Genomic DNA, 26,674 nt, shown 5'->3' with positions numbered 1-26,674 from the left:
AGGTTGCCTCAGGAGGAGATGAGCTGCCCCTTACCGGAGGCATTAAAGCAAAGCTGGGTTGGTGTCTGTCAGAGGTGCCGTGGCTGAAAGCTGGAGCACAGAGCCTGCATGGAGCATGGGACTGGACCTGATGAACTCTGCGATAATTTCCAGCTCTAGGATCCTATGAAACTGGCCAGCCTTCCCATCAGCTCTTTATTCAAGAGACTCAAGGGCCTGAACTGAGAACCCTCTTGGTCCGAGGTGGCAGCTGAATGCTCATAATTCAGCACCCAGTTCAGGCACCCATGAGGCCTGGCCTGGTCTTGACACGACTAAAAAGTTTGTTTGTAAGCCGCCCCGAGGCTTCGGTGAATGGGGCGGCATAAAAATGTTTTAATAAATAAAATAAATAATAAAAAAGTGACACCAGAACCCCACAGAGAAGCAGCAATAAGTTCCCAGGTTCTACTGACAAGGCAGATATTGTTGTTCTGCTGGTGTGGACTAGAATCCCACTCTCTAACAGATTTCTAATTTCCATCAAGGAAACAACAAATCATCATGAGATACACAGTCTTTCATGCGATACTCAGAGGGAGAAAATGGACGAGGCTGGCTGTGAGAAACCTTCCCTGGAGTGAGAGATCTCTATGCAAATCCTGCCAGAACAGTGGTGAAAGAGAAACCTCCCTTCCTCACTCCCAGCCCTACAACACAACTTGGAAATTTCTGTCACTGCAGAGATGAGACTGACAGGTGATTTGAAACCTCTTTTCTTTTCTACCTGTGTACTCTACCTGAGGGGATATTTCTCTTCTGGGGACAGTGTAAAGGAGCAGTTTGTTGGCTTCAGGGATGTTTGCTGGGCCTTTGCGCACAATCTTCTGAAATTAAGCGAGAGCTTAATTTCAACATACACCAGTGAATCTGACAAGCCTGGGCCAAGAGACATCCCTTTGCTCTAAAGCTGAAACTCATAAGGAGTTTTACAGGCATTACCAACTTTGGCACTGCTGTGAAGGCCCTGTAGAAGGGGGAGAAAACATGTCAGTTTTGCTGTACAGTGTATGCATAGCATCTAAACTTGGGATACAGAACCTCTTTTGGTCTGGGGACCAAATTCCATTTGGGGCTGCATTCTAGAAATAGGTGGGGCGGAAGGAAAACAGGGCAGGGCCAAATACAGAAGAGGTGGGGCCAAACAGAAAAAATACCAGCATTTTTAGCTTAGTTTTCTTCTTGCCAGGAACTTAACTATGGGAGAGACATTTTAACCTTCCAAATGGTGAGGAGAACGGCACAAAAGCCAGGAGACCATCAGGCAATCAGTAGTTGGAGAAAAAAGTAGGGCATCCCTATACCAAATGCTGACCCAAAACAAGGGAAGAATTGATCCACTGCTCTGTATTCTGCAGCGTTATCAGACAACTTAGGCGTCTCGCAAAGCATTATTTGCAGAACACGGTGATCTAGAAGAGCCAAACACTTCTCAAGTCAGACTCTAGTTATGGTGACAAGATTCTCCCAATCCCCAAATGGTGAAGCATGAAAATTGCTCCAGATAATGTTGACCTAGAAAAACATGATGCCTGAAATGAGCCATCTTCCATTTTGAAATTGGATGCTAGAATTCTCCCTGGAGGACTCCGCTATGACACTCACCAGGCCACACAAGACACAGAGAAATGGAGGGAAAGAAATCCAGCTGACAGTGCAGGGTTACCATAGATGGTGTTTCCTTCTATGAGTCCTTTCCCACGTTCTCCAACCACCACTCCATCTGAATACCCGCAGCAGATCAGGTTACTTCTGAGGACGGGATCCCCTCCACGACGGATATCTGCACCGCCCCACTGGTTCTCACGGATAACATTTTCTGAAGCAGGATGAAGTACGTGGGTTAACAAGGGGATTCACAAGATTCTGCAGTTCAGAAAAGGCTGGGCACAGAGCAATTAAATGCACGTGAAATGAAAATACCAATTTTGGTCAAGTCAGTCTCTGCACCCCACCTTCCAACAGGGCAAACATGCACCAGCGTTATGCATGTGCTAGCAGTCTGCAAGGATCCTTGATTAGAACAACAGACCCCCAACGAAACGCCCATTAAGAAAAGACCTGGCAGGCAGATGTGCCAATGGGGCAAGAGAAGCCACCTTAAAATGCTGAGCAGATGTTCCTACTCTGCTAGAGCAGTGTTGGGGTGAAGGCCAAACAGCACTTCAGCTGTGAACTCAGGATGCTTTAGGCAAGTCAGCCTCCTGTCTTTAAAATGGGGTTAACAACAATGGCCTACCTTGCAGGGTTGTTAAGGATTACAGAGATCATATGATGTGAACCAACCAAAATTCTGTGTGTTGGAGGGTGTGAAATCAAAAAAAAAAAAAAAAAAAAAAACCATTACAAAAATTCAAAAGGAGAACTCAATGTCTCGAGGTGCTTGTCATCAGGCCTATTGCCCATCCTGCACAAAATACCCCCTTTTCCTTTCCATACCTGTAATTTGCCCTCTTCCATTCTCATTTACAGCTATGCCAGCAGCAAGACCCTGGAAGATGTGGTTCCCGCTGGAACAGAAAGCAGGGAGGAAAGAAGTTTGTCATTTATACAGTTCTTCCCTACATTTGCTTACAAAAGGATCTCCTTCATTCTGTTAAAGGACTCGCTGCTGCTGCAGAAATGCCAACAGGGATTTATCCCCAATACATAAAGTAGCATCTGGCCTCCTCTTTCTGTCCCTCTCTGTAGCTCAGGGCTAGGAAGGTCTCAGGTTCCATCCCGGCATTTCCAAGTAGGGCTAGGAACAGCTCCCACCTAAAACCCTGGAGCGCCTCTGCCAGTCCGTGTCCAGGATAGTTGGCTGGGTGGAGCAGGCCTATGAGTCTTGAGGGAGAAATCAAAACTTTATCAACAAACTTGGCTGCTTTTCAGCGTAGCACAAACAGTACAGGGCTTCTTCCCAGCGCAAGAGTCAGAGCCAGGCTGGGGTGGTTTCTCAAGAAAGGGCAGCAATTCCTCAGTGTGGTCATTCATCCATTCCTTAACAGCAGCCAGTGTGGTTTAATGCCAGGAGTCTTAGGAACTGAACCAGGGAGACCTGGATACAACCCCTTGCTGGACTATGAAGCCAACCAGCCCAGTCAACCCCTCTGAGTTTCTAAGGTCCTTCATGGGATAAGTTTGCCAGCACTCTTTGGAGGGTGGGAAGGAAAAATACAAATCTAATCTACGTATATTAGCCTAGGGAATCATTTGCATGTTCTGCCTCAGCAGCCAAAATACTAGGACTAGTCCTGTATGGGCTTCCCCTCCTTCTTGTTGTGCTCAGGTACAGGTAGGCCCCTCCAAATGAGCCAACCTCTGACTCCCCTCATCAAACACCATCATTTGTGCTGGCTAGAGCAGGCAGCTACTGCAGGCAAAACAGGACTAAAGAAAAAAGAGCAAGACCTTCACTCCAGGGCAACACATAAAACAGCTCTTGGTCCTATAAAGTGTTCAGTCAACCTCTCTGTCTTTTACCCAACTATCCAAGCAGAGTGGGTCATCTGTGCCAGGGATGGGCAGCCATCAGGCTTTTGGGATCTAATTTGCATTTCATGAGAACTTACTAATCATAAATTAAATAAGCAGAGGCAGGGCGAGGCTTCAGCAGAGTTACTATTCAAATCTCCATCCAAATACCAGTAGAACTAGAATTCTAACACAAAACTCTCCAAGCAGGTAGTAGAGATGCACGAAGACCTGGTTGGAGGCAACCAATTAATATTCCTATTTCGCAGATGAAGATCACCATGGCCAAAGTGATCGCCACACGGCAAACCAGACGATGACTTTTAAAAATTAATTTAATTCACCTACAATGTCATAGAATCATAGGAGAGTTAGTGGGCCGCTGGGTCCAACTCTCTGCTCAGTGCAGGACACCAAGTTAAGCCATCCCTCTGAGCAGGCAGTCCAGATGCACCTTGAATGCCTCTAGTGCTGGAGAGCCCACCACCTCCCTAGGCCATTGGCTCCACTGCCATTCTGCTCGAACGGTCAGGAAACTTTTCCTGATATCTTGCCAGAATCTGGCTCTCTGCAACTTGAGCCCATTATTCTGTGCCCTGGATGATCAAGTGATCCTGTCCTTCACCTCTGTGACAGCCTTTCCAATACTTCTAGAGTGCTATTATCTCTTCTCAGAAGCTAAACATGCCCAGTTCTTTCAATCTCCCCTCACAGAGCTTTGTTTCCAGTTCCTTGATGCCCTCCTCTGAACCCTTTCCAGTTTTCATCTTTCTTAAATGGTGTTGCCCAGAACTGGACACATTATTCCAGGTGAGGTCTGACCCGTGCTGAGTAAAGGAGAACTAGCACTTCATGTGACTTGGAAGTGATACTTCTCTCAATGCAGCCTAAAATGGCATTCGCCCTTTTTGAGGCCACATCACAGTGCTGACTCATATTCAGCTTGTGATCTACAACAATTCCAAGATCCTTCTCAGCTGCAGTATTGTTGAACAGGACTCAAGACACCCATCCTGATTTCTACCCAGCCTGACTCTACTTAGCTTCCAAGATTAGGCAGGATCAGGAACTTCAGGCTACCTCTTCCTAAGCAGCGGATGCTTAGGAGCTCCAAAGCAGGTAAGTCAGTGCAGGAAGCATTCCCCAAAGGTAGAAAATTTGGCAATCATTATTTCATATCACATTCTAATTACCATTATTAAAAGTAAAATGGTTGAAGTGTATAATGACAACAAGACGTTTTGAGTAGAGAGGATAAAACTGTGCAACATCAAAATAGAAAAATAAGACACTTGAGAAGCTAAGAAGATATTTCGGAAAGATTGGTGTAACATCCAATTGCTCAGAGAGCAAGAATCGTTCATTATAAATGGGAAGAAAACTGCTGAAGTAGATCAAGGGAACTTTCTTGATTCTTGAATTTGTCTTTAATTTTACGTTTGATCCTGAACTACAATTAAGTTAATCAGGGACTTGTACAATATATTAAAAATATAAAACGTAACAAATAAAACAATGACAAAAACCAGCACATCATAAAGCCAGGACAAGGACCTAAGCAGAGCTACCTGGCTAACCACCCGTCTGTACAAAACCCACAAGCAACTTTCACCCATTCACATTCTCCACAACTGGCCTCCATAGGCTTACCATCACTGGTACTGGAGGGGGCAAATCACCTCAGTGCTGCTGATGTGGTGATTTGAGTCCCTTTTGCCATCCCTGCTTTGTGTGCCAAAACAAGTTTGCCTGCTATGTCCGAATGGCAATACTTGCAATTACAGCAGTTGTTAGAATCTAGGTTTGGCCCTGATGCTTTTATACTTTCTCACTCCCTTGTTATTGGAAGTGTTTCTCAAGGCCAGTCATTCACATTGACCCACAATCCATGTCTATAAACATTACTGGAGAATAAACATGAAATCCAGGGTCTTAAGCAAGAATAGAGTGAGGAACTGAATTACCCATTTTCCTTAATACATAAATCACTGCTCTGTTATCTGTGTCAGAAGCTTCTATGGATCTCAGGTTACATCATATACAGAAAAGCTCTTTTTCTGTGATTAATGAACACTAAAATGTATCTTTCATAAGTGGTTGTTTAAGTTGGTTAAATGGTGAGAGATGCAAACCAGCTATTGCTTCTTTTAAACACATGTTTAGCAATGTCCAATAGTTGTCTGTTCTTTGCAGGGGGAGGGTTATTATATGGCTAAACCTTGTGTTGCAGCACTATTGTTTACTGATACCCCTATTCTCTTATGTTATCAAATTGCCTCCAGGAGGTTAGTGTGTGGTCAGCATAAATACATTTTAGGTGCCCTTTTGACAGCTAAAAGAATCCTGTTACAACACAAACAGGATAAATGCTCGCCTCCTATAGTGCAATGAATTGAGGACCTAACAAGATTTTCAACTGGGTACTGTATAGACCCCACTTGTGAATTGACTCTTATATGAATATTTGGTCACTTCTGCTGAAGTTTATGTATAATGCTTAGAATAAATTATTTTAACATGCACACACACTAATGCATGTATGTGTATGTCTGTGTGTTCAAGTGTATATACACAAAATATACACATGCACATTTCAGATCCATGCATTGTAATTGATACATTCAAACCTTTGTAGCTGTAGTTTCCTCTTTTTTGTTTAGCTGAAATTTTACAATAAACATCAATTATTTATTTCTAAAAAGTCTACTGCGGATACAGAATAGTATCCACTGATAGCTTTACCTTACATTAAACTGTTTAATTCTCTTTTAAAACTATCCAAATTGCTGGCCATCACTACCTTTTGCAGTAAAGATGGAGTGAGCTTTGCCTAAGATCAGCAGCAAAGAATAAAAACTCTCCTGCACATAAAAGCAAAGTAATCATAAAGTGCAGCTACTGAAAAGTGCTGAGAACAGTTCTTGCATTGATGGAGAGACCAAACAAGGTTCCACCTAGAGCCAAAAAGAGCCTATCATAGCCACTAAGTAACTGTTCCTGGGGAAAATCTACTCCAGAACGGGCTTGCCACCACGGAAGGGCACCTTTCTTTTGTAGCCCCTGCCTCATATTATTTGGAAAGGAGCTGAATCAGGGTCTCAGATAGATGTCCAAGCAGGTAAATATGAGAGGAGCTATACCTTCAGATGACCCTGCTCTCCAAGTGTTGGGATGTTACATTGAACATCTGGGAATGACAGATATTGTAGTCCAACACATCTGGAGGAAATCAGGTTAGAGAAGGGCACAATACCCTGTGACATTTCTGTGTGTTATATGAGGAAAGAGGGTCTTCTACACCTTCCTATAATGTACTCAAAACCAGTGTTCCTATGCACTGCACAGAGAGAGACAGAGAGAGAGAAAGACAGACAGAGAGACAGACAGAGAGAGAGAGACAGAGAGAGAGAGACAGAGAGAGAAGATGGGTAGCTCACTTTAAGATGCAGAACCACAGGGAAGTCTGGGATAATCTGCCTCAACTTCACTAACAATGGCCTTCCTGATGGATGGTGCAGTGTGGCACACTCCCAAACAAGCCCCAGCATAGTCCCAAAGCCCCCGCCTTCCCTTTCTGCAAATGCGCCCTTTTGCACGAGAGTGCTTCCGAATGCCAGGCAAACAAGCACGCTGACTTGTGTGCGGGCCTGTGAGAATTCACTCTGGCATACATGCAGGCTGCTTGGGAATAATTAAAAGTAGCAACCGCATCTCTTTGGGCACAAGCGGCCTCTTCTCCCTGCATGAACTGCTAGACTAGATCATCAGTGCAACCACCTCTTGTTTCCTCTTGTTTTTAAACAATTATAATAGACTCGCGCGGGGGTTTGACAAGGTGCTGTTGATGTTGTGCCTAGAAAGAGAAATGAAGACTCAATGCTGAACCGCTTGTTCTTTTACACACATTTCTGCTAGGCTGATTATCTGCATCATCATCATCTGGGCCTGAGACAGCTGCCTATTTGGAAAGAGCAAGTCGTTTGACAGGTTTGTTTTCCATCAGCTTCAGAAAAGAGCCCGGCCTTGACCCTTTGGTTTGTAGATTGCTAACCTCTGGTTCGCGCTTGTCAATCGAGCTATTATGCTGGAACGAGCGGCTCTCAAATGGAAGTGTGCGCCTGTCTAGGGGTGGTGCGTGTGCTTGGGTGTGCGTCCGTGTGTGTATCCAAAGCCCTGTGATTATATTCTTTTGAGCTTGACTGGAGCTCCGGCACCCGTCTCAAAACAAGCACTGTCTGTAACTGAGAGGCAGCACTGCTTGCCCAAGTCCTAAGCATGAAGCAGACAAGAAATGGGAGCTGGTTTTAGCAAATAAACACATGTTAATAGAGGATTTGACTAATAAGGCAGCCCTCTGAAGAACAAAATCAGGACTGTGGTTCTTCATATCTTCACTGGGCCCCGTTAGCCACGAGGCACCAGTGTGGATTGCTTCCTATCGAAGCTCAAGACCAGTTTTGCTAAACATGTCAGAGGGTGACCAGAAGTAAAAGGAAAAGCAAGTCTCTTTAATAATACCTAAACCACTTTTCTCCAGCCTGGTGCTCTCCAGATGGATCGAACCACAACTCCCAGTATGCACAAAGCAGCAGAGATGGGAGTTCTACTCCTGAAAAGTAGTAGCTTGGGGACAGATGCCCAAACTTTTTTATAATTTTATTTTAATAACAGTAAAATTTGGAAAGAAAAGAGGAGCGAGAGAGAGAGAGAGAGAGAATAAAAATATACATAAAGGTTACATTAAAAACACCAAGGGGTCCTGAACAAATGTTACCTAGAATATCACGTATCTGAATATTTAAAGATGCTCAAACTTTTAAGGTCAGCCATTTCAGCAGGTGCACAACGAGCAGCAGTTCCCACAACCCTCTCTTCCTCTCAACTCTTAAGGCAGCCCAGGAACCCTGTCCTGCTTTGCCCTCAGTGATAAAAGCCCTTTACTGCTCTGCAAAGGAACCCCTACCTGCTACAAAGATCACTGCAGCCTCTTTGCAAACAGTCTTCCCCAGCCCGGCAGCCTCCTTCCAGATGTGCTGACAGCAGCACCCATCATCCCCCGCCAGTGCGGCCACATTGCACTGAGGAGGCCCTCTCCATCCTCAAAGTGTAGCTGCTATGCTGAACTTGCCGGAGGGTGGCCAGATGTGCAAAAGAGAGGGGAGAGCAAGACCCTCATACTTTAATGCCTGTTTAGGGGAGGCTGATCCCATATGGGGATATGTGTTACAGCCCAAGACATCTGGAGGGAAGACAGTGGGTTGGGGAAGGCCATTCCAGAGCATATGCCCAACTCCTGCCTCACTGCATGAACTAGAAAACTCCCACCCACTTCAGCAAAATAGAGAGAGCTTCCTTATGCAGACTGAGCCACGTCTTGGTCCCTCCAGGCAAGTACTGTCATCACAGCACCTCTTCGGGATGCAAGCAGGAATGTTTCCACCCCAGTCTGGAGATGCTAGGATCCCAGCTGGGACCATCTGCAGGCCACTGAGCTCTGGCCCCTCCTGCTCAACAGGATCGTCCAATGGGCAAGGGCTTCCTGCCTTCCCCACACCATTTCTGATCCTCTCCTGCAGGGCGTCCTGATGAGTTTCTGAGGGCCTGAGAGTCTCCCAGGGCACTGTATGCAAATGGCTCTCCTCAACACAGAAGGCAACAGAAGAAACACAGGTGGGTACAGTAACCTCCTCCCACTCTCAGTAGATGCGAAAAGCAGCAACCCACCTGCGGGCAGAGGCGTTTTGCAGCTGAAATGACGCCAAAACACAATAAGGAATGCAGCTGTTCCATCACGTACCTCACCAGAGGGTTGCCGTTATAGAGAATGTAAATGCCAGCCTCCTTATTTCCATATATTTGATTGCTACGGATGATGCCTTTTCCGTTGCCAAGGACAACGATGCCGGAGCGAAGGCCGCTGTGGATCCTGTTGCACTGTTGTTTCATTTATGTGCAAGAGAAAAGAATAAAAGGAGAGAAGAAGAGAGGGATGGAGGCCTGCTAGAATAGTGGAAAGGTCATCACGCTTCTGGACAAAAGCATCCCACTTCTTAAAGGCTAGAAGCAATTTATTTTAGAAAGAGCACCCCATTTGGGGTCTCCTGGGGGAAAGCCCGGCATTTCTTATGTGACTAGATCCTCTCCTTTCCCAGCAGCAACTGGGTAAGGAAATTCAAGAAGTTCCCATAGAATCTCGCACATTGTTCTTCAGCTATTGCTCAGGCAAACAGGTCAGGGACTCCCAAATCTGGGAAAGGAACATAAGAGAGGAGTAAAAGGTTCTTGGATCTGCAAGCTCCTGGCAGGTCCAACAGGTTCTGCACTGCGCATTTCACTGCAACATCATGTGCAGACAATGGCCATACACCACACTGTGACAAGCCTCACTTTAAGCTGTTGTTAAAGCTCTAGGGCAGTGATGGCGAACCTTTTAGAGACCGAGTGCCCAAACTGCAACCCGAACCCCACTTATTTATCGCAAAGTGCCAACACTGCCATAAAACCTGAATACTGAGGTTTTAGTTTAGAAAAAACAACTTACAGCCAGTCCAAGCAAATATATCTATATCTATATCTCCTGGCAGCGCGCTGACCAGCCATGGGAAAGCTCAGATGAGTTGTGGCTAAAGTGTCGCGGCACATGATGTCATCACCTCACACCACAACTCCTTTCTGAGCATGCGCATGGCCCCTGTGTGTGCTGTTATTCAATGCTTGGCTGCTGGGGCGATGCTGGGGCAACTTGGCTTGCGTGCCAACAGAGAGGGCTCTGCATGCCCGCTGCAGCACACGTGCCATAGGTTCGCCACCACTAGTCCAGGACATGGTCAGAGAAGGTTCTCACCCCAGCCCTGGCTCCTAGATACAGAAAGAACAGTGGTGCACAACAGCAAAGTTACACGTGTAAATCTGAGTTGAGAAATGAGTAGTGTTGGCAATAAAGCCCTAAATGGCTTGGATGCCTGAAGGACAACCCTCTCCCATGTGGACCTACCCATCTGTTACAATCTGAGTCACAGGCCCTTCTTAAAGAACTATCCCCCAAAGAGGTGAGGGAATGGCAAATAGGAGGCCTTTTAGACAGTCGTGCCCCACCTCTGGAATAGGCTCTCCAAAGAAGTCTGCTTGGCTCCTTCATTACTAGCATTTCAGCTCCAGGAGAAGACTGCTCTATTTTCCAGGTATTTTAATAATTGATTGTTATTGATTTATATTTATTAGTAAATTTTAAATTGATGTTTTAAAGCTACTATATCTTGCCCATATTGCATTATTTTATGGAGTTATTTATTTTACTGTTGGTTTTAATAGAAATGTACACTACCCAGAGAGGTCTGGTAGGGCTATCAGCAGGTTATAAATTTAATAAATAAAAGAATAAAGGAGGCTGAAATTCCAAATGTAGGCTCCATTAAAATTTGTTTGAGTAGCAAACAGCTTGAGTAGATCTGAAGGCTGGCTTGTTAGATCTCTAACCACAATACTTTGTCCATGCCCCACGTGTACAGGCAGCTGTGGGTTCAAGACATGAAGCGCCACAGGCCTACGAACCACACCTCTGTTCCACTGGGCATCCAACCTACCGTGACCACGTTCCAACAGCACACAGTGGCTTCCTGCAAGTTATTTAACCCGTGATCAATGGTAGCACCTATGAGTGCCATGCTGCATAGCCACCCACCCAACTGGTAACTACCGGGTCATGTGATGCTGATGGGCATGGGTTCTGAAGGGGTTAAACAACCCTCGCACAACCCTGAAGTGGATCCTGGTGGCTTTTGTGTCATGTCAAGAGCCCCAGTGGGTCTTGAACTGGTGACCTTAGGAGTGGCGGGCAGATACTTAGCCCATGCACCCCCACTGCTCAAGGGAATAAAGGTGGACACTTTCTTCTATCAACAGGCCAAAATGGATGCTCCTCTCGACACTGGGATAGGCTGCATCCCATGTCCCTCCAGAACATGTCATGTACCAGGACATCAAACCTCTTTCAACCTAAGAACCACATTCTGTTCTGGAGAGGCTCTCAGGAGCTGTATTCTGGGCAAAAATACCAAAATACATTAGCCTGAAGCTCTTCTTGCCACTCCCTAAGCATTAAGAGACTCATTTCAACCTTTCAGAATGGGGCATGTGTGGCAGGAAGCGGGTACAGAAGATGGGAAATCTACAGAACTCTCAGTGGGTTGGACTTGGTTCCCCCTCGATCTGGGCAGGTTGGATTGGCACAATTCATAGCTTTCCGAATTGCTTGCTCCCCTAAATGGAAGGTTGCTCTTGAGCAGCATGGCTCATCCCACCTTCTTTCATTGTGCAAGAATTACGGAAGTCTCTCATTACAGAAAACTCCCTACCGCAGAATACAATAATATATGTGATGCTGGCTACTCAGAGCTGGACAAATCACTTGTTTAGCATGAATGGCCCCTTTCACATGCCATGAAAGCTACTTGATCTCATAGGAATATTATATGGGGACAAAGCCTCTCTCTTCTGGTAAGATTTGGAGTTAAAGCATCTCTTGAGCAACACTTAAAGGTTCAACCTGGAGTACAACAAGCCTTTGGCCAAAGGTAGCTGTTGCCATATGCAGCTCCTCTATGTTTCCCAGTCCTGGGTTTGTAGCACAATGTGAATGCAGGGCCATATGCAAAGCAGAAAGGTGCGGGCTGGGGGTGCCAGTGTCACTGGAGCAGTGTATCCACTCTGGTATCCGGTCTGAGCTTTCACTTCTTGGCGCTGAACGGCTGGATGATACCACAAAGCGGTTCTACACTGAGCACCAGGGAGAGCTCCTTCAAAGTTTCCCAAAGCTCAGAGTGGATGCACCACCCTATTGATATTGGAGCTCCAAGGGGTCTGTCTGGAGGAGGAGATCACAAACTTTCCCTCCCTCCCTGCAACCCCTGTTCCACATGGTTTCCCCCACCAGCCAGGCTTCTTTCCCTAACATGGATTTCAGGGCCCTGGGGAATAAGAAGCGCAGGAGGAGAGTTGAACTGCCTCTCCCATCTTCTGAGAAACGCCAACACCCAACCACCACACTCCACTTCCCTGAATCCACAGCAAACAACCACCTTTGGACATATCTGGTCATGCAAAATTTCATACCAGGATGAAGGGATTGGCCCCTTTCCGAATGTCCACACCAGCTTCGCAATTGGAATAAATGTTGTTTTCGGCAATCAAGCCATCAGCACCAAGGCGCAGAAATATCCCTGAGGTCTTGCAGTGGTGAATGTCATTCTTCAGCATGATGATCTAAAAGGGAGAAGGGAAAAAAGCATGATTCAAACTGCTTTATGCCTCATCAGCATAAATTCTGCTAATGCAGAAGCCACCATGTGTCAGTTTGAACTGATGCGATGCCATAGCTCTAAGCTACAATGCAGGGCATCTCTGGGACAGACCTCCTCTCTGGGACAAACTGGAGACCTGAGCTCTGTTTTCCCACTCCCAGCCCTACATCTGCCCTCTTTACATGGCTATTGTAAGGGCTGCAACAGGATTCTCTTTGCTTTGAACCCCTAGGAGCACATTACAAGTTAAGGCAACCTTCCTGGCTTGGTGCCTTCCAGCCATGTTGGACTACAACTCCCAGCCTGCTACAGCTGGATTCCTGCACTGAGCTGAAGTTGTATTCAATCACCTAAATGGTCTCTTCCAATTCTGTGATCCAGTGCCCCAGCCAGCAACGCAAATTGCAACTTTTCTTTTCTTTTATAACTTCTTTTATATCTTTTGTATTTTTTATTTATTTTATATTGTTAATTTTAATTTGAAATTGTTATTTTTGTATTTTATTGTATTTTATTGTGTTGTAAGCCGCCCCGAGGCTTCGGCAAGGGGCGGCATAGAAATGTTCTAATAAATAATAAATAATAAACTCAATCCAGTGAGAAGGGCCAAGGACAGGAAAAGCTGTGGTGGGCAAACAATCCTGTCCCACCCCACCAGTCCTACAATTCTTAGCGAGCCCCAGTCACCCCGGTTGCTGAAAGTTGTAGGACCTTCTTCTGCCTAAATCTGCATAGGACCATGCCTGTAAAGAGCCTGCAGAACCTAAGAACCCAGCTGGATGAGACCAAAGGCCCGTCTAGTCCAACATAATTCTTTCCATGGGGCCAGCAAGGCAGCGAAGCAAAGTCCAGAAGCATCAAAGCCCTGCAGCAGCCTCCTCAGCAAATGGGGTTCAGAGATGTGAACCAGTTCAGAGAGAGAGCCAGTGTGGTGTAGTGGTTAAGAGCATGGGACTGGGACTCAGAGGATCTGGGTTCGAGTCCCCGCTCGGCCATGGAGCCAACTGGGTGACTTTGGGCCAGTCACAGACTCTCAGCCCAACCTACCTCACAGGGTTGATGTGGGGATAAGATGGAGGAGGAGAATGATATAAGCTGCCTTGAGCCCTTTGTAGGAAAAAGGCAGGATATAAATCGGAAATAAAATTAAAAAAAATGTTGGGGTAGAACACAGCCGTCTTGACTGGTAGCCAAAGACGGTCTTACCCTCCACGAATGACCTTGTTTTAGCTCCCCAAGTAAGCCTGCCAGATCAACTAGTCCATAATAGGCTTCAGTAGCCCTCCTACCCACATAAACCAAGCCACTAGTGGTGCATCTGTAACCGAAGACAAAACAAGAAACGGCTGTGAGACAGTCTGCAAACATTTGTGCATGGAGGCCATTCTTTGCCACTGGCCAAGGGGCTATTTTGTCATCTCCAGCTACCTTGTCTCGTTTCAGTGCTGACTCACTCACATTATTCAACAGCTGCTTCATAAGGTTTTGGGGAAAGAACTGTTTTACCTACACAGGCAGGTCAGTTATCACAAATGAAGGATGCACGCAAGCCATGCAGTGATGGCAGAACGAAGACGTATGATTGGCTGAGGCATTTGGGGACAGGTTGGCTGCATGCTGTATGTTATATTTTTATGCTTTTATCTCAGGCTATCAAACAGTATATAAGCAGAATGAATGCATAAATAGATGTTTCTGGGCAGGCACTTCTCTTCTCCATTAATTACCCCTTGTGGAACTTGCTGACACAAGATATGGAATGGCAGATAAATAAATGGAGCACCCATATATTAGCACCCAGTACTGGAGACAAAAAACAGCAGATGGCCACCTGAGGGTGTAAGTTCTCAGTGTCTTGTGCAAGACCATTATTATTATATTATTACATTTCTATATTGCCCATAGCCAAAGCAATCTGTGCAGTTCACAATATTTAAATCACCCATCCAGATGCTAACCAGGCCTGATCCTGCTTAGCTTCCAAGATCAGGCAGGGTCAAGCACTTCAGGCTATACGGAAGCTGCTGTTATTGCCACTAGTAGCACCAGTATCAGTATTTACATGTGTGAGTTGCTTCCTGCCACAGAAAACCAGTCTCTGCATGAGACACTGTTCAGAGCACACCTGCCTAGGGGAAGAAGCAACCCTGGAAGACTGCCTCATGCAGAGACACAGCGGGAGGATTCCACTGAGGACAAGTAATTGTCCATTGAGGAATCACATCACTCCCAATTCACAGGTGTCATAGTTACCTTAATCGGTGATTTCTAAGGAGGAGCTGGACGGCTACCTCTCAGGGACATGGTACTGCTGGATTTCACTGACAGGCAGTTGGACTATAGGAGCTTTGAGGTCCTATCATACTCTGCAATTCTATCTGTGCTTGCTGGAGGCTACACTGCACATTTTAGTGCCTTCAGATTGCTTCCTTCCAAGCAAGAGAAATGTTCAGATCAGCAACTCAACACAGCACGAACAGGTTAGGAGTAGCTCCTGGGGTAGATAATTCTGCTAAGTCATTTCCCCAGGTATGACCGAATGAAGCAGTTGCACCCAAGGTAGAATCACATGGCAGAATTACTCCCCACAACCTGCCCCCACAGCTCATTCGGGGTTGAGTGCAGGGAGGTGGTTACCCAGAGCAACAAAGCATACAGAGAGGCGGCAGGCAGACTCCCATCAGTGGGTGCTTTCACCTTGCAACATTAATTTCCTTCTTAGGGCACACTAGCTGTTCCATTTAACACAAGCATACACAGTCTGGAAGTTATTGGTCTAGTGAGCAAGGGAAAAAAGCGCATCGCCTAGAAACATAATCTACACAGGCCAGCAAAAAGACCTCAATGGGAGATGCTTTAAGTCCTGGCATTGTTTTATTTGAGCAAATAAGTGCTTTAAATATTCATGCATATAATTCTTTTCCAGTCAAATAAACCTTTAAACCCATGTCTGACAAGCGGAAAGAAACAAATCCACAAATTGCAATATTCTCGCCTTGGTGAGTGCTGCATATTGAAAAAGATAATTAAATTACAACTCCTTTATTTGCTCATTTGAAAACATGGCTCCCCCTTGCCCCACCAGTTAATTAAAATGCAGGGGAAGAGAGGGGAAGGTGGTTGGTGGTTGTATTCCTTTCCCTATTAGTCACTCACCGCTGACCTGGCGAGGAGGTCACGCTGGGATCAGAATAGTAAGCCTGGCTATCCTGCATATTAACAGATAATACCATCATTATCCCAATAACAATAATAGCCTGACAGGTGTTTACAGCTATCTTAGCTTTGATTGTGATGGATCAACCTTGAGGCTTACAGAGGCCAACCAGGCTTCCCAGAAGTCTGCAGCTACAGACCATGAATGCAGTCATCAAAGCGTGTTGGAGGTGGACTTTAAGGTGCAGATCCAGCCAGGCCATTCTGGCATGATGTATTCAGCTTGGGCCCCATCTCATGACAATTATCTAGAACAAGGATGGGCAAATGCTGCCCCACCTTGGCAGAATGTGACAACACCTTTTTTTCTTTTTAGAAAAAGAGAGAAAAGGTTATCTTAAAAATATATTCAAAATGTCAAAGGAAGTTAATTGAAAAGTTTGAAAAAAGGAGATGTCCAGTCTAATCCTACAGAGGTTTAGAATGGAGACATGTTCTACTCTGATTTTCCTCCTCCTCCCTTTTATATGGGGCAGAGACAGCAGAGAGCATAGCCCATGGGAGGAAACTGGCCTGAGATAGAGCCCCCATGCAAAGGAGCAGTATACCTCCAAATACCAGGGAGTAGAGACAAACAGGGGAAGGACATCACCTTCATGTCCAGCTTTAGAACATCAATGTTCATTCCAGAACATCTGGTGTAACTGGAATCTTTGGGGCTTATCAAGCTAGTCCCAGGCAGGAGACTAGCATCACAGCCGCCAGACTGTAATCTAAGCCAGAACAAGATTCTTCTTCGAATCAGCCAATCCACCAAGCTCCTTTCTGGGTCACATCAAAACTTCACCTTCACCTGCAGCTTACCAACTGGCAAACCTTAGCAGGCTGGGAGGCCTGGATCCTGCAATGGCTCCTTCAATGCCACCACTTCTTAGTTAACAACCCCACAGGGAGGAGAGAAAGAAATGCATGTGCCTTGGAGGGAGAGTGGGGTAAACAAGTAATTTAAAGAATGCAATATAAAAGACCCCTCCTTCAATGTTCCCTGTCACTCTGCCTCCTTTTCTTTCTCATTTTAAGGCTTTTTGGAATGTAATTTATAACATCATTGAACGCACAGCAAATTGCTACATGCAGGTACAGAACATCTTTAAGCCAAACTTAAAACACTTATACCAAGCAAAAGCAATCCATTTCCTAGAACTGAAAAATGTGTGCATGCAAAAGTCTTCCACTTGCCTTTTTCTAAAACTGCTCAATCAAAACTAAAGAGGGTTTTCAATTCTGCTGTGCTTCAAATGCTATTCAATCCAAGACTGGCTGTGATTAACAGTAAAATGACAGTAAGAACTGAAATAATCCGAGTTCTGCCATTTATGCATTGCTGTACTTAGGGAAGCAGCTGTCCTCTCCTTCCAGCCTTTGCATTTCCCCCTTAGGAGAGGCATTTCAACCTTTTAATATTGTAATAGGGCTGAACCCCAAAAAGCCAGGGCTGAACCTCTACCTCTTTAAAATGCTTGCTTCGCTAGGCACTGAAGTCCAGTGGCTTACAGCAGAACAACAGAGCTTTCCTTAGCATTCCCCAACCTTGGCAGTTTGCTTTCATGAGACTAAGGAGTTTCCCTTTCCGATATTAAGGCTGTACGAGGACCATGCGCACCGTGCACATCTGCAGCCTCAACCATTCCTTATCAGCCATTGCTTCTGCAGGCCAAAGGCAGTAACGAGCCTATGCTCTGATGTCAGACAGAGAAGGAACCTTGGTCATTCAGAAAGGAATACTCCTTACCAGCTCACTGGAAGTCATTATTTCTTAGCATCTGAGTAAACAGTAGCATCAAAACTATTCCAGCAATCATATTTTTGAATTATGTAGAATGCTGCATGCATGTGTTACAACAGCGTAAGTTTGTAATCTACAAAGGTACCCACTTCCTTTGTGCTCCCGTTCAGGCTGTTTTTGAGGAGGAGTCTGCTGTTTCTATCTGAACCCAGCTGACTGGATCCTGTCTTGCAGAAGTCCCCATTGCACCGAGTAAGAGACTTGCTGCTAAACATTATGGAAGTCCAACTACTTGTTTGGGATTATTAATCTCCTTCTTAGTAAACTGGAGTTGGCATATCACTCCCTGGAAATCCAAAAAACCCTTACTGCCCACAGCCAGGGCAGGACAACAATGGGGAAGAAATCACACAAAAGCCAAGAAAGCCACCAAACAATTGCTGACAGTGGCAGCAATGAGAATCACCTGGCAACATGGGAATGAGGTGTAGCCATCTGGACACCCCCAGGAAACCAGGCAAGGCGCCGGCTGGGACAGACAAGGTTCCTGGATTGAGGTTCAACATCCGTAATTCTAAAGTATCAAGCCCACAGGGAATAGTATCATTTACTAGGTGCGATGCGATCAGCCTCTCCATTGCTGTTGTTGCTAGTTGCTAAGTTGCGCCTGACCCATTGCAACCCCATGGACAACTTTCTTCCAGGCCTTCCTGTCCTCCACCATCCCCCGGAGTCCACTTAAGCCCACACCCACCACCCCAGTGGCTCCATCTAGCCTCCTCATCCTCGGCCGTCTCCTTCTTTTGCCGTCAATTGTTTCCAGCATTAGGCTCTTCTCCAGTGAGTCCTTCCTTCTCATTGGGTGGCCAAAGTATTTGAGTTTCATCTTCAGGATCTGGCCTTCTAAAGAGCAGTCAGGGTTGATCTCCTCTAAGACTGACTGGTTTGCTCTCCTTGCAGTCCAAGGGATTCACAGGAGTCTCCTCCAGCACCACAATTCAAAGGCCTCAATTCTTCAGCGCTCAGCCTTCATGGTCCAGGTTTCACAGCCATACATTACAACTGGGAAAACCATAGCCTTGACTATATGAACTTTTGTTGGCAGGGTGATGTCTCTGCTTTTTAGTATGCTGTCTAGATTTGCCATAGCTTTCCTCCCAAGGAGCGTCTTTTAATTTCTTGGCTGCAGTCACCATCTGCAGTGATCTTGGAGCCCAAGAAAATAAAATCTGTCACTACCTGCACTTCTTCCCCATCTATTTGCCAGGAAGTGATAGGACCAGATGCCATGATCTTAGTTTTCTTGATGTTGAGTTTCAAGCCAACTTTTGCACTCTCCTCCTTCACCCGCATCAAGAGGCTCTTTAGTTCCTCTTCACTTTCTGCCATTAGAGTGGTATCATCTGCATATCTGAGGTTGTTGATATTTCTCCTGGCAATCTTCGTTCCAACTGGTGATTCACAGCCTCTCCATAGCCCATGGCAAAGAAGAGATCGTTCTGGATATAGTGTTTGCCAGCCAGTATGGCAGAGCATGTCTTGGGAGCTGGACCAAGGAAGTCCTGGAATCAGAGTCAGGTCCCTGCTCATCTATGACGTGAGTTGCAGGGCCTTTGGCATGTTACGCTCTCAGCCCAAGCTCCCTTAAAAGGCTCTGCCAGGTGATGCTGATCTTCCATTGGGGATAACGTTCCATTTTGGAGGAGCTATTGGGAACTACATTCCAGTGGGTGGGCGAAGCCAAGGCAAAGGGGTAGAAATTTGGGGAAGCACCCAATAATTGGTGGGTGGGATGGGGTGGGGTAGGGTGAGGTGGAGGGGGCGTACCTATCCAAGGGGTTCCAAAGCGCCAGATTTTGCCCTTGGTCCTGGGTCCTCCACACTTGATCTAAATGATGGGAAGGCTGATGAGACACTGAGCAGTTGCCAGTTGGCTGCTTTATTTGTTAAATACCACCCCAGATCTGGTTGTCCTTGGGGCAATTTACCATTTAAAAAGAACAGGACAACAAAATAACAACCAACTCAATAAATACTACAGTGAAGCTATAAAAAACTTAAACCATTATATGTCACAAAAATTAATATTCAGGTCAACATAAAATTAAATGGCTGTTGGAAGAGGAAGATATTAATGCGGCATCTGAATGGGTACAATCAAGATGCCAGGCAGATCTTCCTGAGAAGGGCATTCTGCAAGCAGGTGGACACTAAGGGAAGCCAGTATAATGCTAGGATTCTTACAAAGAATGCCAGACCACATGAACCTTGGCCTGAACCAGTAAGCTCTGGATGTTTTAACCATGACTACATACTCCAACTAGTTATGCCTTAAACATTAAGAGGGCTTGCCTTGTAAATTCAGCATACATTAGAGGACTTCAGGGAACTGAAAAGAAAAGAAAAGAAAAGAAAAGAAAAGAAAAGAAAAGAAAAGAAAAGAAAAAGGGGAAGGGGAAGGGGAAACGGTGGACCACTCAGTTATCAGAACTATAACAACCCCGTCCTCCTTTATGCTTGGTTGCTCATCTTGTCTCTCAACCTTAGTTTTTCACCAGTAAATTGAGAATAAGAATTACCTGTCCTATACTTCTGGGTTGTTATGAGAATGAATGAGACAGCCCCATATGTCCAAGCTTTGTGAATGCATGTTGCAAAGCAAAACAAAACAAATGGGAATTCAACTTACTGTAAAGAAAATCTCCATTTCAAGTCAATGAATATCCTGAAAAGCCAAGGAACAAGTTCCTTTCTCCCTTCCCCCTCATTTCAAAGAGAGAGAGAGCAAAAAATTATTGAATCTGAATGCAATGCTGAAAGCGCTACAGAAAAATGCAGGTGTAATCTCAAGGCATTCACCTGGGAACAATGGCTAGGTAATAAATGGCACAGAAACTGGCAATTAATGTCTCACTCAAACCCCAAGCCAGCTCCAATGCGGCCGCCTCCTGCCGAAAATGCAGCTCAGCTTCTGCCTTCAGATTCCACAGGAAACTGGCCAAGAAACAAACACATTTACAAGACAAATGCTGTGCAGACCCCCCCCCTCCCCACACAATGCACAGGAATGATGGTCCTGCTATTTCCAGCATTTGTCTACACAGCAGCATGTGCTGTCTCAAGACCCCTTTAGCAGGCTGCTTGGCAAGCCGCGCAAGCAATTAATGCGGCCCAGATTTTGCCACACACAGGAACCCCAACAGCTTGGCCATTCTGCATCAAGCCCAAATTAATGCCGTGATCCCAAATATCCGTCCGTTCCTTGGGCAAAGAGTCAGAAGCAAAGGGTTTGTATTTTGAAAGGTCAGCCAAGGGTTGCTAAGCAAGGAAAGGATACACAAAGACCTTAAAACCCAGCCATGCATTGTTATAGACGCCATAAATCTAATACCACTTCTCATTCGTCTTCTCAAACCCCTTCTGGCAAGGCTTCTGAATTCTCCAGAGTGGAAACGGCAACCGGGATGGGGGGTGGGGGAGTCCTACACCTCTGCCTTTGTTCCCAGATTTTGCCTCTTCAAGATAAACACAGACTGTCCTGAGCTTCTGCGTGGCAAGGCGGTCTTTGCAGAAAAGCCCCAACATGATGAAGGTCACAGAGTGGAGGGAGGGAGACCATGACACAGGAGCAGTTCCATAAATTAACCTTGCCACAAGAAAAATGAAGACAGAAAGTTTCCTTTCAGCTTCAGGGACGGCTTGATCTTGTCCTGTGCAATTCCTTACCCACCAAATGAGATGTAGCCCCATCAGGGGCTCAAGAAACCTCCTGCTCTTGCTGTTTACGGGAATGGGCAGTGGATTCTGAGTGTGCTTTCATTCTGGAGCCAGGCTAAGGCTCCACAGGCTAACAGTGGACAAGGCCAAGAGCTCCCATGGATGATTCTTCCTCTTCACCACAACCTGCCTCTTCCTCAGGCCAGAAAATGGTGGCACTGATGAGAAGGGAGGCCATGGCCTCCTTGCTGCCTGGCTTTTTTGTCTGTCAAGCAAGGAAGCGATATCCACAAGAAAGAGGATGTGGAGCAAGTGCAGCTGGCGGCAAGGGTGGTGAGAAGGTAGACCCAGCAACAGGGAGGTCCAGTGAGGGTGTCTTGCCCAGGGACCCACACTGGGAGCCAGTGTGGTGTAGTGGTTAGCAGCACAGAACTGGAACTCAGGTGATCTCAGTTCTTGTCCTGTTCAGCCTTGAAGCCAACCAGGTGACTTTGGGCCAGTCACACACCCTCAGCCCAACCTACCTCTCATGGTGGTTGTTGTGGGGATAAGACGGAGAGCAGCAGGGGAAAGATGTAAGCCACTCTGAGTTCTTCGTAAGAAAAAAAGTGGGCTATAAATTTAATAAATAAAGTAAAACCTGGAGCCAAACCTGATGCTGGGTAAGGGTGGAAAAGCTGCAGACTACAGCTTCCTAGCAATCTCAGCTTTCTGTTATTCTTTTAAAGCAAGATTCTTGCAGCTCAGGCTATATGTATTTATGAGTGTGTACAAAATATGCTTGCAACTGTGTGGATGAAGCCTGGTGAGATTTCTAACTCAGAGTTGCTGCTGGGTGAGATTTCCAATGGGTTAGGGCTTCAATACCCTCTGTAGGCTCTTGTCCCTTCCTTTGATCAGCAGAACCAAGCAAAAGCAGGGAAAGAATGCTAAGTAGCATAATTTGCACCAATGGTATGTGTTGGTTGCAGAATTCAGCCTAAAAATACATCCAGAATTATTAGCCTACGGTTCCCCAACAATTTGTTTGAAGAGAGAGCGGTCAGAGAGAGATTAGAAGGTTGACATAAAATATCCACAACTATTTATAGGCACAAGGCCCAGGGCTTTTAAGATGTCAGCCTTAAAAGGAAAAATTTAGCTCAACACCACTGCAGGCTAAACCACGGCATGCAAGATTCGCTCCCCATCTTCTACTGCACCTTACTGTTTTGAATGCATCGCACAGCATAAGTCAAGTCCCTGAAGATGCTCCCTTCCACTCTGGCTTGCCCCTGGGAGCAAAGAAAGACGCCACCCTTTCCGTCCCTGAAAAGGCACTTCCGAATGAAGCATCCTTGCACCGAGTTGCCAAGAGCCTGGGCCTCCTTGTCTTTGGGCAGCTCCTGAGACAGTGTTTTCAGCTCGTAGTCATTCTGAAGAGCTGTTAAGCCATTGGTTTGTAGCCTGCCATGAATCCCTTTGGCCAGCATATGGCTCAAGCTATGAGCCTGGTAAGGCAATTTGTACATCGATTCATCATCGTCCTCGTTCTCACTGCTGATGCTCAGTTCACTGTCACTGGAATCTGTGTCCATGGTCGTGGCCTCCTCTTTGGGGGCTGGGTTAAGGCTCCCGGTAATGTCATTCTCCTTCTCACACCCTCTCTTTGGCATGGCATGAGTCTGGGAAGCAGGGAACACAGTGGAGGGGTCCCCACCTACCACGATTTCACAGTTCCTTGGATTCCTTGTTGGCAGGGCTCCTTGGCTTTCGAACTTGGATGTGCCATACAGGGGCGGCTCTGGCGCCTGCAGCAGGACAGAGCGGGACTTTGCCCACATGGTCAAGTGTTTGCAGGCCCAGTTCCTGTCCAAAGACGGGCAACCTTCTACTGTCACAGAAGCGTTTTCACTCCCAAGAAACTCGCAGTTTTCCAGGAGGCAGATGGCCACGCTGTGGAAGCTGATGCTGGACTGGCTGAAAGTACAAAATTTAACTTGGCAGGTTCCTGGGGCATGAATCTGCAGCTGACTGTTTTCAAAGTTGCAGTTGTCAAACTGGACATGACCTGAGTTTGTCTAAGGGGAAAGAAGAAAATCAAGGGGTTAAGTCATTTCACTGTAATAAGCACTGCAAGATCAAGCAGCAAAATCGGAGGCTCAAGAACTGATGCCAATGTTTGTCTTCCCAGTGATCCTAAGGGTGCTGAATCTTGGAACTGTCCCCTCACCTGGCAGAGCCCCATTTGAATTTCAGCAAACTCCCTTAAGGAAGATTTTGCTCTGTTCCTCATATATCCCAGATCCTTAGGCTGTGCCTATGCAGACATCCCGATTACAACAACCAGTCTTATTTCCTTTCCCTGGCCAATCTCCTTTTCATAACATTTTCCCTGATGAAGAGATCAGCAGATCTTTAATATCTGCACACCTGGGGTGATCTTTTGTCCTAATAATTTGGCCATACAGATTTTGGATTTTTTTCTTGAGCCAACATAGGTCCCTGTTTTTTGTAAACACTGCAAGAGATCAGAAGGGGACTCAGCTCCCAAAAAATCCAAGAGAGAGCCTAACTTCAAACAGATGTAAGATTACCCAGCTCATTCTCTGCCTGTGTTGAAGGAAGTGAAGGGTTAAGTTCACATGCTCCCAACCTAAGTCTGGGTAGGAACCAAGCATCTTTTCCACAGCCAGTGCTATGGAAATCACAGTTCTTTTGGGTGATTCTCATTCAGTTCACAAGGGTGACCTTCCCCTACCTGGAACCATCTAGATGAATTGGACTACAACTCCCATCATGCCCAGGGTTGTTGTCAATGCCATACAGAGGGTACTGGGTTCAGGAAGGCTGCCCTAAGGCCTGAGAACCTCCCAGTAGATTGTGTCTACTGATCTATCCCCCAACCTACTGTGCTCGTGGTACCTCAAGCTTTGCTGCTTGATCTGAACAGCTCCGGGGATTGTTACCCACATTTGCACTCACCTTATAGACAATGGGCGTGAACCAGGTGGGCATGAATACCAAGTTGCATAACCGCATGGTCGGACAGTGCTGGTCAAAGCTCACCAGCAGAGCCACATCACCGAGCTTCCCCCTCCCCATAATTTCCACGGGGGCCTTCAGGAAGATTTCGCTCTGTTCCTCATACACCCCAGGCAACAGGACAATTCTGTCGTAGCTGCTTGCAGAGAGCAAGGCGCTCCTCAGGTTGTCAAACTCACAGCCAGGCCCGACATAAAGAACTCGCCGGTCCTTTTTCCTTCGGAACAAGTAAAAGCAGTTGGAAGATTCAAAGTCTTGACTGTTCTTGGTCCAGGTTTTAGAAGCAAGATAGTGCTGTTTGAAGGCTTCCCGCCACGACCAGGGCTCCACGTCAGGCTGGTTGGGCCAGTTGGGATGCCGGCATTCGATGCAGCCCAGACACAGCTGCCGCCACCGGGTGTTGTCCAGGCTGAGGATGAGCTCATACCAAGCTCTGCACACCAAGCTGCAGCGGCCGAGGTCCGGGAGGCGCAAGTAGGACAGGATCAGGCGCCATAACTCCAGTGGGAGGCCACTGATCTCCATAGCCACCTAAAGGTCAGGGCACAAAGGCAAGGATTCAAAAGAATATCACCCCTCCGCTGGAACACGAGCTGGATTTACTTTATAGAATGCTCTCCTGCTTCGGCTTTTCAAAGGAGATGTACAAGCTACACTCATTAGACGAAGAGGCAGGCCACCTCAGGCCCAGGGGTAAGATTTACCCTTCCTAGGGTATTATTTATTTATTTAAAGTTTTTATATGCCGTCCCCTTGCTATATAGCCTCGGGATGGCTCACAGAAATACAACTCTGGGGTTCTGCAGATGGTCACAACCCTTTCCTCAAACCACCAATCATCTGGGGATTTCTAAGCTTTAGTTCAGTTCTCCACCCCTATTCTAGAAAGTTGCACTGCCTCTCCTAAGGCTTAGTTATTTGTAATAAAGGCTTCAAAGCACAGTATGATGGTGATGTTTTGTATTTTGGGTCTGCCCGTTTTACCTTTGAGCACACACCACTGGAATGCACCCCCAGCACACGCGCACACGCGCGCGCGCACGCGCGCGCACACACACACACACACACACACAGAGCTTTTGTGGAAATGAGTTTCAGAAGGGGATTGAATGAAAAGGAGGATGAAGTCAGAGAAAAGTTGCGAGGTCAGAAAATTTTTGTTGTGATTGATTTTCTAATACGATCTTCAAAGTTCTTTCAGAGTAGCCTGAATAACAATAGAACCTTTATTTTCATGTCTAAATGTGACAATAACTCTCTCTCACACAAACTCTTTGCAGCTGATTCATGCACTTACTGTGTTCACTCATGTAACAGAGATGCTGTATATGCTCCTTGCACAAAGCACATACAATAAAAGGCATTTTTCATCCTGAATCCAAGGCAGGAACGGGCAGACATCAAGCAAACGCAGCATACCTGTGAATACCTCTTTTGAAGCAGTATGGAAGAAGTGGCTGCACAGTGTGGGGAAATGGGCCTCCATTCAAGATGAGACTCCCTGTGGGATCTCAATTCAGGGAACATTTCACTAGAGAAATGCACTTCTCTCTTTGCAAATTCACACATTATGAATAGGCACAGGAAATCGTATTATTGTACGTGGGTTGTTATTTCTGGCAATGCTGGAAGCATCTGTGACTATCAGTCACATGAGGCTGAGCCAACAAAAAAGGCTTCTAGAATCCACACCAGCTTCTGAGGCAAAGATAACAAGGGGAAAGGTTTCAATGCAATGCAAAAGACAGCAGGATCGATAAAAACAGAGGCCTTTCTCCAGACAAGCTTCTACTTGTGTCTGTTTACAACAGCTGAGAAGCAACACAAAACTTTCCAAGGCTGTGCTGTGTTCTCATCCCGCTTCACCCTCCCTATGCCCACCAAATTTACTCCAGAGGGCCTCCCCAACCCTCCAAAGTAGGGAGTGTAAGGGGGGGTTGCAAGGGGATGGGGAATTTGCTCCACTGCTGAGTGCACAGCATTGGATTCATCCCACCGCCCTACCATTCATCCCCCAAACCGGGTGGGCAGATTCTATGCAATGCTGTGATGGGAGTGTGGGCATGCTGAGAATTTCCTTTGGTTTTTCTCCCCAGAGTTTTAAACTAGGCTAAGCAGATCCCTGTCAAATAAACACACGCTTAAAATGAATTACATTGCAAAATATTTACATGCCAAATGCTGGATGAATAGGTTT

General features: G+C 46.2%; 2 protein-coding genes across 2 annotated transcripts in view; one reads left to right on the top strand and one right to left on the bottom strand.

Annotated features, from left to right (window-relative positions):
- Positions 1 to 8,490, top strand: part of POLR1E (RNA polymerase I subunit E) — a 41,246-nt gene extending 32,756 nt beyond the window's left edge. Inside the window, exons 14-15 of the mRNA XM_044439586.1 lie at positions 3,523 to 3,525; positions 8,480 to 8,490. The gene's annotated coding sequence lies outside the window, so the exon portion shown is untranslated. The remainder of the gene's footprint in view (positions 1 to 3,522; positions 3,526 to 8,479) is intronic.
- The window catches only part of FBXO10 (F-box protein 10), a 31,664-nt gene extending 6,662 nt beyond the window's left edge, over positions 1 to 25,002 (bottom strand). Inside the window, exons 1-6 of the mRNA XM_044439584.1 lie at positions 24,418 to 25,002; positions 22,656 to 23,513; positions 12,607 to 12,756; positions 9,293 to 9,429; positions 2,479 to 2,549; positions 1,706 to 1,858 (exon numbers count right to left, since the gene is read on the bottom strand). Of these exons, the coding sequence (XP_044295519.1) occupies positions 1,706 to 1,858; positions 2,479 to 2,549; positions 9,293 to 9,429; positions 12,607 to 12,756; positions 22,656 to 23,513; positions 24,418 to 25,002 (1,954 nt within the window). The remainder of the gene's footprint in view (positions 1 to 1,705; positions 1,859 to 2,478; positions 2,550 to 9,292; positions 9,430 to 12,606; positions 12,757 to 22,655; positions 23,514 to 24,417) is intronic.
- Between the last annotated feature and the right edge of the window lie 1,672 nt (positions 25,003 to 26,674).

Source organism: Varanus komodoensis, unplaced genomic scaffold (genome assembly GCF_004798865.1).
Source record: "Varanus komodoensis strain SLA01 unplaced genomic scaffold, ASM479886v1 scaffold35, whole genome shotgun sequence".
Classification (NCBI taxonomy): domain Eukaryota; kingdom Metazoa; phylum Chordata; class Lepidosauria; order Squamata; family Varanidae; genus Varanus; species Varanus komodoensis.
The sequence above is the reverse complement of the archived record's forward strand: the minus strand, read 5'-3'. Positions and strand labels throughout refer to the sequence as shown.